The sequence below is a fragment of the Schistocerca serialis genome, unplaced genomic scaffold (assembly GCF_023864345.2).
Source record: "Schistocerca serialis cubense isolate TAMUIC-IGC-003099 unplaced genomic scaffold, iqSchSeri2.2 HiC_scaffold_1420, whole genome shotgun sequence".
NCBI lineage: Eukaryota > Metazoa > Arthropoda > Insecta > Orthoptera > Acrididae > Schistocerca > Schistocerca serialis.
In genome coordinates, this window is record NW_026047648.1 from 3,838,223 (window position 1) to 3,852,060 (window position 13,838).

The 13,838-nt window shown below is 35.9% G+C and overlaps 1 protein-coding gene across 4 annotated transcripts; it reads right to left on the reverse strand.

Annotated features, from left to right (window-relative positions):
• Window positions 1–2,513: 2,513 nt before the first annotated feature.
• On the reverse strand, window positions 2,514–13,517 carry LOC126443002 (uncharacterized). 4 transcript variants are annotated; one of them, XM_050090845.1, is made up of 2 exons: window positions 13,251–13,517; window positions 2,514–6,652 (listed from the first exon to the last, which is right to left on the reverse strand). In XM_050090845.1, exon 2 carries the CDS (start codon window positions 6,400–6,402, stop codon window positions 5,101–5,103), a length of 1,302 nt encoding a protein of 433 aa, XP_049946802.1. In that variant the 5' UTR covers window positions 6,403–6,652; window positions 13,251–13,517; the 3' UTR covers window positions 2,514–5,100. The 4 variants fall into 4 exon arrangements, with proteins under 4 accessions (XP_049946802.1, XP_049946801.1, XP_049946803.1 ...); XM_050090844.1 differs by having other exon boundaries at window positions 13,166–13,517; XM_050090846.1 differs by having other exon boundaries at window positions 13,136–13,517.
• Window positions 13,518–13,838: the final 321 nt, after the last annotated feature.

Below are 13,838 nucleotides of genomic sequence, written 5' to 3' on the forward strand. Positions count from 1 at the left end.
TTAAGTGAATTAGTGCTCAGTCAGTTGTGATAGAAAAAAGGCGAATTCTCACTGTTGAAAAATTAATAAAAATACCATGCCATTTGACCACCTATACCTTAGGTAAAACTCTACAAAAAACAGAAGAGCTGAGTGAAGAATGAGATTTGATATTTCTGCAATCCAATATAAGCTTTCCACAAGCTCAAGAAAGTTCTACTATATTTGGTCATCATAGATACTATTACTTAAAAGTTTCTGAAAGTCATAAAAAAACTTGTGATACTTTCAAAAAACACAAACCGTTAAATATTTGAGGTCACTTTGCTTGTCTAAAACATTAAGTGCTAAATTAATGTATATGAATCCAAACCAAAAATTGTGCGTAACATGTTGTAAGATTTGTGAACAGAAAACTGACATCAGTAATAGAAATTAAAGTGATGCAGATGGCCCAGAGGTGACATTTCATGAGTCAGTACTAAAAAGTCTTCTAATCTAAAACATTACAAGAGTAACTTCTTCTGAAAAGCCTTCATTCAATGAAAATGCCTCACAATTAACATGCACTCATCCTCAACAAAATTATTTTGTAGAAGCAGTTTGACAGGTGGTACTTTGCCTTTGTCAGAAATGAATGTGATGAAGGAAATGTTGAACTACTTTTTCTCCACCCACCTGGTCCAGCAGTGTCATTTTTTTGGCCTGTGAAGGAAGACTTGTTTTGTTCCTTTGAAAAACATTTTATGTGCTGTTGGTGTACCTAAATCAACATTATGCAAAAACGTGTTACTTTCATGAAAAGATATGAAGTTAACAGAATATAATTTGTCACAGTGGGAAAAAATCAGAGATGCTGTTAAGAAGTTTCATAGTTTCAGGGATCTCCACTGCTGAACATTTACATTTTAAATTAACATTAGTGTGGCTAGAATAATTGTTTAAATATTCTAATTTGACACCCTAAATAAAGTTTACCTGTGTAATGAAAATGTTTGTTAAATTTATAACTTTTGGCTCTATTTTCATGAGCCACCCTTGCTATAGGTTGTCATTTTACACACCTGAATTGAATGATCTACTGAACAATGATGTGACATGTGTTAAATGAACATCCAATATCTATCAAAACTCAGGGTGCCACTTTTTTTTTTTTAAATGGTTCAAATGGCTCTGAGCACTATGGGACTTAACAGCTATGGTCATCAGTCCCCTAGAACTTAGAACTACTTAAACCTAACCTAAGGACATCACACAACACCCAGCCATCACGAGGCAGAGAAAATCCCTGACCCCGCCGGGAATCAAACCCGGGAACCCGGGCGTGGGAAGCGAGAACGCTACCGCACGACCACGAGATGCGGGCTTTTTTTTTTTTTTTAAAAAAAGCAATCAGTTTCAATAAAAATAAATCTTGTATCAACTGTCAGAAAGTGTTTTACATATTTAAAATTCATTGTCTCGAGAACAGCTTAAGTTGATTTTCTATATTCCCATTAGTCAAGAATAGGTATTAATTTTTTCCCAATAAAGATACATCCCTTCTGTCATATTTCGGAAAATATGGCAGTGTGTGATGAAAGTAAGATGTTATTTTTGTATGAAGTAATGCAACCCAAATGACCAACTTTACTTGCAGCATTTAAATTTGTAAAAAATTCCAGTTTTTCCCTCAAATTACATGACATGTGGAGAAATTTTGCACTATTGCCATGCAGAGTAACACGTAGAAAAAGTGCATGTCATCTTATATAGAATTTTTTTTTCCTACGCAATACGTAGTATTGTGATTTTGCATTTGTGTATCCATTTGAAAAACCCAGTAGTAATTTTATTTTATTACAATGTTTACTGTCCTGGGAATTATTTAAGATCAATTTTAAGTTCCCACCAGGGTGGAGAAATGTGACAAGCATTTTTCAAGGTGGCTGTAGTTTTTCCAGAACTTGGAAAGTGACATTAAAACTTTCTGTATTGTTTTTTTTTTTTTTTTTTGTAACTTTAGTGCTTAAATAATTACATGCCAGTTAAGTATGTGCATCTCTTAACTTATGAAAAAGAATCCAAATTGAAAGCTTCATAAACACCTGAGTTTTGGGCATTTATTTAGATATGTACTACTTTGCATTAACGTTCTTGCAGAGCCCAGTTATCAGAATATCACTACATTTAAAATCCAATATAAAGAAATTTTTAGTCTGAGGACAAAAAGATTTTGCTGAAGGTGTTATAAATACGACCAAACATGCAAAGTGTCATGAAAATCTGAGATGAGTGACATGACCTGCGTGATTTGACATTTAATTTGTATTTTGTACACAGCTTTAGGCTCAGAACGTTGATTTTCAACAAAATAACATTTTTCCTAATTCATCTCATCCTTCACATTTTTCCACAATTTGCACATCTGCAAAATATTACCTTATATGAGAATGTAATAATTTATGCCATCAATATCACAAAGTATTTAGAAATGAAACAGAAAAAAGGATCAATTTGGTTTTACTGGACAAACAATATGATTACAGTTTTCATTAAAACATGGTATACATCCATAACATATATACACTCCTCATCTGTACAATTTATTATGGTGTGAGACATGCCACTTTATTTACAAACACAAATACATTTGTAGTTTTTTAAGTTCATTTACACAAAAATCCTATGTCTATAGTAATAAGTACAAAAAAATTCTTAGGTATTTAACAGTTACAAGATTATCAAATTTTAAATATTAAGTACCACTTAGCTACATAAACCAAATCCACGTAAGCTTACAGAATCTACTTATTCCTGTTGACTTCACTAGAGAAATCAAGTCACACCACGACCACACGAAGTTTTACTTCACAGACAAGACAATTTGCAATGTGAAGAAAATTTAAGAGAGATTCAGATTAATGAGCACAAACAGAACCTATGGATGTGAACCTTTTCCCTGCTGAGTCTGAATCCCAATACCAATGCAGTACAGAACAGTGACACAAAGCAATGCAAGTTAATTTGCTAGATGATATATACAAAATATGACTTTCCTATGTTTTGCCTCACACTCAATGCAAAGATGTGGTGTTTAGTGGTTGGATTTTTCTTTTCCTCGACCCTCCTTTTAAGTTGATTGTATGAGTGCCAATTTATGAAGTTCTACAAATTTCCAAGAGATGGAACAATCATCATCCACAGTTAATGGGTTGGGTGCCAGTTTCTTAGAGTTCAAGGTAAAAACTATTAAGGATTCATTTCCCTTTTGGAAAAAGCTATTTACATTATTTCACTTGGACGCACTTGACACTTCTGTCTTAGGAACCAGGTTATATAACTGTAGAAAATGGGAGTGCATTACTTCTTGTGGGACATATTACATCATCTGTTGTTACGGAATCATTAAAACTTAATGGGGCACAAATTTTGGCATGAAATTTTGTTTGTTCATATCTAATTCTTGCCTGTGGGGAATATATTAATTTTTATGTTGCGATGCGTACTACTAGCCAGCTGCATCTTGAAGGATAATTAAAGAATATCAATGTGTGTGTGTGTGTGTGTGTGTGTGTGTGTGTGTGTGAGAGAGAGAGAGAGAGAGAGAGAGAGAGAGAGAGAGAGAGAGATATATATATATATATATCCACGCGACAATGGTTGAGGAACTGCTTTTGGAAGTAGTCACTCAGTCACTCACACTCACACACAAATGGTGTTGAAACATTACTGGATTTATGGTCTTAGCAATAGTTTTCTCTCTAACCTCATTCCAGACTGCCAGAAAAATCCTACCATTGAAACATATATCCCTGAGCCTGCACAGAAAGATACAACAATGCAATGGTGTCATATGCTTTAGAAATTGACTTTTGTACTGAATCAGTGCAAGTAGTAAGTTTGAGTATTTTGTGCGGAAACTGTAGTGGAACATAAATGAGTGCCAAACCCTCACTTGTTGCAAAAGAGACAAGAAAGCCCTGTAAACATTACAAATGTTTACATAAACCCTACATAAAATGTAGTTAGAATGGTCAGTCATTTTTCAGTAATGGGAAATGAACATGGCACATGTGCATGTGCATCTGTTTTACATGAAAAGTGTTGTCGTTTAACTTCTGATCTAACATATATAAAAACGACTCTTTTTAACATTAAACAGGTGCACACACGGGTTGCTAACTCTAATATGAAATAGGCACTTCTGCACTTACTGGAAAAGTACCATACTGAATTGTCAGACACTACATACAAAGTCTTAGCTATAGCATTATAGAAAATCTCATGACAACAGTGGTGACAGTTTTTACTCCTGTATATTTACATGTAGCTTTCTGTAAAATTTGATCAGATCTGATTTTTAGAAACCATTCAGAGTTTTACTTCTCTTGTATCAACCTTCAGTAATGACCATTGGTCCCACCTATTGTGTATTTCTCCAATAACTCTGACAATGTTTGTAATAAAGTGTAATAATATTAATTATTATTGTTATAAGAAATAAAGAAGAGCTTTTTGGTACTTCCAGTCTTGCTTCATGCTACCAATACCATTTAACAAAAAAAGTATCAGTAGCAGCACAATCAGCACACAGTTGGGTATCTACTTCAACTATTGATGGTAAAATGTATTTATGAGGGTATGGCAAGTTGTGTAACCATGACTTTCATTTTGGTTGGGAAGTTCTTCCAGTTTTAAATTTGCTGTACTACCACATATTTTAATGTAAAACTGAAAAATCTCCCAATGTAAGTGATTGCTGTAGACACTTAACTCACCATACTCTGATCAATCCATTTCATTATTAAATCTATACGAACATCCAGAAAAGCAAAAGGGCAAATACGTGTTTCACAAATTCTGCCTCCATTTAAACGAGTGTTCCTACATTTTTGAAGATGATGTCGCTGCTAAAGGAAGACCATTTTCTGTAGGGTTCAACAATCTTCCAATACGTTCCACATTTTTAAGTGCCTCTAACACTTTTTTTATCGTGTCATTGTCACAATTGTATGTGAGATTTATAATGTTCCGACATCTCTCTCTTGCCTCTCGAAACAGAGATGAAGAAGAAGCTGATGGTTCAGGAATGTTATGCTCTTCATTCATAGCTGGACTCCTCTAATTCACGCAGTCTGTTTAAATACAGCTGCCACTTGCACCATACCCATATGTCCTATCCAAACAAATTAACGGGCTATTTCTGTACTTTTCATTTACTTTGTCAAAACCCCATTGAGGATAGAAAATAAAGATGGCATAAAAATGTTTACACATATATTTGTGCTTTTGGTAATCTTCACATGTACAACTTGGTTCCGCAAAGTTTACAGTATACCCAACATCTTTTGAAGTGTCGCTTTTCACGGAAAAAACACCCTCACTTATTACTGACACTGACTCTTTACTGAAGCTTTCTTCTGCAGAAGAATATCGTTTCCACAAGTGTGTTATAAATTCCTGTGTCTTTCCGTGCAAAAATGCAGGTACAACTTCATTGTTCTTTCTAATAACAGAATTCATTTGGCAATACTTTTTCATGAGGCCAGGAATGAAACTATTTACTAATACCTTAACAACTCCTGTTAATGTTTTGTCTGTGTCATAGTTCAGAAAAGACTTTTTGACCTTCTCGTTCATTGTTTCAACACCGTTTGTGGTTCTAATATTGGCAAATATGCCAATATTCTCAAAAGCTCTCACCCAATTTTCAGCAAGTGAGAGCCATTGATTTTTAAAATAAATAAGTGCCTTGGGGTTTCTACGAAAAACCTCAAGAGTCTCTAACATTTCAACATTGAGTTCGAACTGTTCCTCAGTGGGAGACGTTGCAACATAGCGCCACAGCTCCAGAACGGACTCTTTATCAGTTCCTACAGTTAGATTCCCACCCTTTTTAACCCATCGCCCCCGAGCCTGTTCCCTGTGAAATGAACACAAGTACACTTTTGAAAATGGAAATATTTCTTTAATTGCTGCTATCTCGGACTCTGAAAAATCAGTAACCCAGTAGGTTGGGTCGAAGTTTGTATTCCACCTCTTGAAAACAAGTAGCGCTTCAGCAATTGACCTTGTATCTTCTACCTGAATAAAGAAAAAACCTACCACTAAACAGCATCTGTTTGCCTTTACTGTAACAAAAAATAAAGGAATGTCATATTTTGTTGTTTTGTAGGTGGCATCAAGCAAACATACATCTCCATATTTTTTTAAGATATCCTCCTGCCATGCACTCTCATAACAAAACAGCAATGGCTGTATTTCTCCATCAACATCTGAAAAAGGCCTGAAAAAAATATTGTCACCTCTATATTCTTTCTGCCACTCATTAATCTGCATTTGCAAAGCATCTTGGTCAAACACACTTTTCTTCAATTTCTTAAGGGCCCTGTACACATGACTATATATTGTGAGATGTGTGGGGTAAAATGTAGTGTTCATATTATCTGGCTTGTTTGGTCCAGTGAAGGTTATGTTCACAAATCTTTCAAGGTGTAACTTTATTATTCTCACAGACGTAGTTCCATCTTCAACAACTTTTGCTATTTCCGCAGCTAGCAAGGGATGTATGTCTCCACTTGCTTTTACGCTTTCTGTGCTGTGGGTATGGTGGTGACGCCCTCATATAAAAGCGAAGAACACTTTCAGGTTTATTGGCTGCCTCCAAAGCCTGTTTTAAACTATGGACAACCTTTAACACAAAAATAATTATAATTAACAAAAGACAAGGCATTAAGTACAAAGAGTTTGTGGAGCAATAGACTATTTCTAGAACAAATGGCATAAAACATTAAATTACAGAATAGAAACCACATAGTTACATTCTTTTTAATTTCACGATCATCTACTGATTGAACAGAATAGCCTGGATATACTTTAACACATTTAATTTAAAAAGTGGCAGGACAATCGCTCTTTTTCGTATCCATAATCAACAATCTCTTTTTTGCTGGGTTAACATGGTCAGCCTGAAAGTATAAAGAATATTAAATATATCTTCAAATGCTAAATCCAGAAGAGTCACATACAGGGTTTTCTCTAGGCCAAAATAATTTGAATTTTACAAGAAACCTAACAGTGAACCCTGGATTATAAGGTACATAAAACTATATGAACAAAGTACTCTAAATCACAATCAATATTTAAATCTCAGACTTAAGTATTATTTCCTAACACTTTTAAACTCAATGTACACACCAAATATAATCTCCCCTCCCCCCAAATGCAGTAAAGTGCTAATATTAAAATTACAAAATTGTAGAAAATATGAAACACATAACAAACTGTAACAAGAAAAGAAAAGAACACCGAAATATTCAAACAGTGACATCACACACAAAAGTACTACAGGATGGCAGATAAAAATAATAACACGACAAGACAGGAATATGAATCATTAGTGTAGAGGCTATGCTTTAAATGTTATGGCATGTACATAACCACTTCATAATTACTCATGGCATCATTTTCTGGAGTACTGTACAGATGATAACCTGTAAGCCTTAAGGGCTCACTTTCACGATCTATGCTTCATAACACTTCATTTCATATAATCACCGTCATAATCACTGTATCACATGTGTTGCATTGTACTTCACAAAACTTTTCGACAATTTAAGCAAAAAAATTAGTAGGGTTTTTGCTACACCTATCAACTTTTGGGAAGTGCAGTGCCTTTTGCTTAAAAGTTAGTGAAAATTTACCATAAAAAACATTTGGCACCTCGTATGGACTACACTGATGAAGGTATAACATGACTTGTTAAGATGTGTAATGCCTTTGATCCACTGTAGTTTCAAATTGTAATGTGAAATCTTTGTAATTACTGCAGAATCAAATAATTCCTACAGAACATCTTTCATACACAAAGATGAAATTGCATCCGACCAACACCAAAATCTTAAAAATCTAAGGTAAATGCCAAATTTGTGTCCTGCACACAGGAAAAGGATGTAATAAGCTTCCACAAGTAGACCAAAAATATTATTGTCATCAGGAGAGTTCTAAACTCTGTTAAAGAGCTACTAAATATTATTGATCTAACTTGTGCTTAAGGGTAACATTTAGTTCTGTTCAATAGAACAGTGTCAAACTATCCTAACAAACAACTGTTTTAAGCCAACATATGCTGAAAATGTTTTCTGTAAGTGACTGTGCTTTTCATGTACCAGAAAGTACACATTGGAGGAATCTCTTATTGAAAACCCAGTAAAGAAATATGTTAGAGCCTATTATCAGCCATTATTAGGCACATGAGCAACAGATGTGTAGTTGTGCTGTAGCCATATATATTTATGCAACCATAAGCATCATATTTGTTTTAGTGACTCTCTCTCTCTCTCTCTCTCTCTCTCTCTCTCTCTCTCTCTCTCTCTCTCTCACACACACACACACACACACACACACAAAATTGCAAGAGTTCCATCCTACATGGAGGCCAACAAAATGAATTAGTATGGTGTAATGTAAGAAAAAAATCAGAAAGTTTGCATTATACAGAGATGTGGAATAGGAACTGGGATATTTCAGCCAGTTTCTGCCTGCACAATGTGGGATGAAGTGAAAGGAGTCTGAACTGAAGAAGTAAATGAGACAGAATCGAAAGTACAAGAACCCCTTCCCTCTCATCACCCGGGTAGGACCCTATTTACGGAAGGAACTGATAAGCTCTCTGGTGGCTAAATGGCCAGACTGCAGAGAACAGACACTTTAGGCTGCTTCTTTCACCCCCTGAAAAATAATATCCATATTTTAAAAGATGGGACCTGATAAAACTTCTGACATCACTCTCTCTGCACACTACCACTGTCTACTACTAAGCAAGTTAGTATGACACCTCTCAACGCCAATAGTCTTGATGATACTAGACACTGCCTCTGTTCATTATGGGCTTCCTTCTTAAATGCCAACAAAGATAATCACATGTAATTATTATGAATCAACCCAGTTCACTAAGAGCAACTTTAAGTACATCAGAAATTGAAGCCTTCCAGTAATACTCTGCAAGGAACTTTAGCACAATTGTGAATTTTGAAGAAGCATTTCTCATAAACTATTGGAATTTTGAGTTCTTTTCCTGTGCTTGCAGAAAAGTAATTATGAATTGAACATGGGCCCACCTTTTAGCATACACAATTATTGTTTTAATATACAAACATTTATCACAAAGGTTGTGGCACCTTCAATGGTTTATTTCTTTTTATCTACTTTCTGTGTGTCCTGCATCCCCCAACCAAAATGCTGCTGGTGGTGATGATTGGTTTGTGGGGCACTCAAATGCGTGGTTATCAGTGCCCACACAAATTCCGAACCTTTGCTCAGCCCAATCACACCACTTTCAAGATGAAATGATGAGGACAACACAAACACTCAGTCTTCTCGAGGCAGGTGAACCAAAATGATACACGTGTCTAAATTAATACACTTGTCTTTAGACCCATGGCTGATTTTGGTTTGACAGTCACAGGAGATACACACAAAATAAATAAAAGAAACTGCTGAGGACGCCACAACTATGGTGATACATATTTGGGTATTAAAGCAATACAATAATTGTACACTTTCAAAAAAGATGGACCTATCTTATGTGTAGTAGGCTACCTCATCTTTTTCGTGTTCAAATGCCTTTCTAATCCAGAAGCTGTTTGTATTAGATCAGTTGCTAGAGAAGATGTGCAATACACTCACTACCTTTGTGATGGTGACTCTGAAGGTTTTAAGTGTTGAGGTTGCTAAACCATATGGTGAAACCAAAAAACTTGAATTTATAGGACATATGCAGAAGAGAATGGGAGCAAGACTTCAGGAACTCTGCAAGGACTTGACAGGAAAAGAGCACTCTGATGGTGGAGGGATTGGTAGACAAGGCAGACTCATGAAATCAGAAATACGGAATGCGGATGTTCATGAGAAACAGCAAAAATGTCGGTGAGGTGAGGTGAGAAAAGAAATTTGAGCAACTCTGTTTCACTGAAGATCCACACCAATACCTCTGCCCAAAAGGAAACACTGCATGGTGTTAGTATACTAACTGAAGCACATGGACAAAAACTTACACATGCACATCATGCCAGAAACTACTATGGCAGAATTAAAGCCAACATATGGAGATCTTTCAAATTTTAAACTCCTGGAAAAATATTTACATGGCAAAACACAGAATGCAAATGAAAGCTTCAATTGTTTCATTTGGGAATGCTTGCTAAAGACTATTTTTGTTGGCATATCAGCTCTTCACATAGGTCTGAAGGACACTGAAATATGTTGGAACGATTTAGTAATGAGCAGATTAACAACGAGCAGACTAGGCATCAGAAATAGGGACAACATGAAAAGTGGGCTGCTACGAGTAGACAGGCAATGTGTTGCTGAAGCAGAAAAAGCTGCTGAAAGCCTGATAAAGGAGTCCACAACAAAAAAGAAAATTAAGAATGCTATATGAGATGAAAAGGAACTCAGAATCAATAAAATTATGGAGCTGGAATGGTTCAAATGGCTCTGAGCACTATGGGACTTAACAGCTGTGGTCATCAGTCCCCTAGAACTTAGAACTACTTAAACCTAACCAACCTAAGGACATCACACACATCCATGCCCGAGGCAGGATTCGAACCTGCGACCGTAGCGGTCACGCGGTTCTAGACTGAAGCGCCTTTAACCGCACGGCCACACCGGCCGCCCGAGCTGGAATGTTTTGACGTGTTATCATAAAGAAGAAAATGATAAATCTTCAGTTTCAATTTCACACAAACAATGTTTCAGCTTAATTAAGCATCTATCATCTCATCCACTATTACAATTATAAAAGCTAAATTTTGAATGAACAATAATATAGTACTTGGGTACAGAGTGAGTCATATTAATCAACAGTATATTAAATATTTTATCCTGGAGAATGTCATTTTTTTTTTTACAGAGGGGGAAAACTGACTTCCATAAATACTTTTTAAAGTTAAACAAAACAAAATATTGCAAGAAGTTAATAATAAAAAGAATACATGTATTTTGACCTTTATTTTGGATACTATGGAAGTACAGTGTACCTAAAATAAAAATTGCATGTAATTCAGTACATAAGATGAAAATCCTTTTCATTCAATAGTTTCCAAATTTAGTCACATAGGGGTCACATTAAACTAATTAGTTGATTAAATTCTGGTTTCAATATCAATTTTTGGGGTTGTAATATTTCAAAATAATAGCAAAAAATACCAACCATGATGTCCATGTCCCCTAATTCATTAGTATTTATAGTAAATGAATCCCCCCATGAACCATGGACCTTGCCGTTGGTGGGGAGGCTTGCGTGCCTCAGTGATACAGATAGCCGTACCGTAGGTGCAACCACAACGGAGGGGTATCTGTTGAGAGGCCAGACAAACGTGTGGTTCCTGAAGAGGGGCAGCAGCCTTTTCAGTAGTTGCATGGGCAACAGTCTGGACGATTGACTGATCTGGCCTTGTAACATTAACCAAAATGGCCTTGCTGTTCTGGTACTGCGAACGGCTGAAAGCAAGGGGAAACTACGGCCGTAATTTTTCCCGAAGGCATGCAGCTTTACTGTATGATTAAATGATGATGGCGTCCTCTTGGGTAAAATATTCCGGAGGTAAAAATAGTCCCCCATTCGGATGGGGACTACTCAGGAGGATGTCGTTATCAGGAGAAAGAAAACGGTCGTTCTACAGATCGGAGCGTGGAATGTCAGATCCCTTGATCGGGCAGGTAGGTTAGAGAATTTAAAAAGGGAAATGGATAGGTTAAAGTTAGATATAGTGGGAATTAGTGAAGTTCGGTGGCAGGAGGAACAGGACTTCTGGTCAGGTGAGTACATAAAAAAATAGGTGTACGGGTAAGCTACTACAAACAGCATAGTGAATGCATTATTGTGGCCAAGATAGATACGAAGCCCACACCTACTACAGTAGTACAAGTTTATATGCCAACTAGCTCTGAAGATGATGAAGAAATTGATGAAATGTATGATGAGATAAAAGAAATTATTCCGGTAGTGAAGGGAGACGAAAATTAATAGTCATGGGTGACTGGAATTTGTCAGTAGGGAAAGGGAGAGAAGGAAACATAGTAGGTGAATATGGATTGGGGCTAAGAAATGAAAGACGAAGCCGCCTGGTAGAATTTTGCGCAGAGCATAACTTAATCATAGCTAACACTTGGTTTAAGAATCATAAAAGAAGGCTGTATACATGGAAGAACCCTGGAGATACTAAAACATATCAGATAGATTATATAACGGTAAGACAGAGATTTGGGAACCAGGTTTTAAATTTTAAGACATTTCCAGGGGCAGATGTGGACTCTGACCACGATCTATTGGTTATGAACTGTAGATTAAAACTGAAGAAACTGCAAAAAGGTGGGAATTTAAGGAGATGGGACCTGGATAAACTGAAAGAACCAGAGATTGTACAGAGTTTCAGGGAGAGCATCAGGGAACAATTGACAGGAATGGGGGAAAGAAATACAGTAGAAGAAGAATGGGTAGCTTTTGAGGGATGAAATAGTGAAGGCAGCAGAGGATCAAATAGGTAAAAACGTTATTAGGTATAGGGAATTTTACACTATATTAAGTGAACATGTATTTTGTCTATCATATTTTATTTTGTGTAGTCCACTGTAGGAGATGACTTTACTACTATTTATGAAGTAGTTAGCAACCATTCCATGAACCTATCCTCCTACAGAGGGCTGTCTTGAAGCTTGAAATATGTGTAAATTTTATTCCAGGACGCAAGATGAATTTTAAGTTGAATATTCTAGCGAGTTGCCACAATTATTTTAAAATGTTGCAAGTGTAACGAAAGGGAAAGGAACAAAAAAAGGAAAGAAAGGAAAAAAATGAGCTAACAAATAAAATAAATAAAATGTATAGGCTATTTCAATCTGAACGTAATGTAATTCACATGTCAGCACAATGATATTGAATGTAACGTAAAAATTTACTATATTTTGCCATTTGATTCTCTATATGTACTATATGACAACAATGTAAATATCTTGTGTAATGATTAAAATTAAATATTTCTATATTCATGTACTTATTATAGGCTATCAAGAAGTGTATTTTGAGGAGATGTTAATGAACTGCAAAGGACTTGTGCATGTAGCACATGATTCATATAAATGGAACTGAAAATGCAGAGAAGAAACTAACGTGATGGAACACTAGTCAAGAAATATTTACGTAGTGTTAATACGCCTTCCTTGAAGTGTATGGTGTAGTGAAAGCCGGCAGGTCTTCAGGTTCGTGTAAAGGACAAGCTCATCACCTGTCGTAGGCAGTGAGGTGTTTCCTGTGCCCTCATTGACCATTTATACCCCGGCGGACGCCACCAAAATTCGACTGCTGGAGATCACAATTACGTGTTGACACAACGAACAAACTTTGGATTTTCTTCAAGTCACACGCAAGAGATCCAGGCAGTACACACACGCTCAGAAGCCGATACTACGTTTAAAGACATTCGAGCAATATAATAGAAGCATTTATTGTTCGAATCAATTCCATTTTAACACGAACCATAAAACTGAATTCAAAAGCTGTGCTAAGCAAAGCAACGATAATACGCCGCAGTTCAAAGACATTAATGTTCTTTAGGAGTCGTAACGTTAATGTATTTGAACTGCGGCGTATTATCGTTGCTTTAGAAGATACATACCAAAAGGACAAGGACTGATATGCAGAGAGCATTATGCTCAGAAATATTTTTTGGAATATGTAAAATCCTTGTTTTCTCATATATATATATATATATATATATATATATATATATATATATATATATATATATATATATGTGTGTGTGTGTGTGTGTGTGTGTGTGTGTGTGTGTAAATTTTCTAAGGAGCGTGTCAGT

Excerpts from the sequence above, each read along its gene's own strand:
- LOC126443002 (XM_050090845.1), bottom strand. The coding sequence starts at position 6,402 with ATGAACACTACATTTTACCCCACACATCTCACAATATATAGTCATGTG.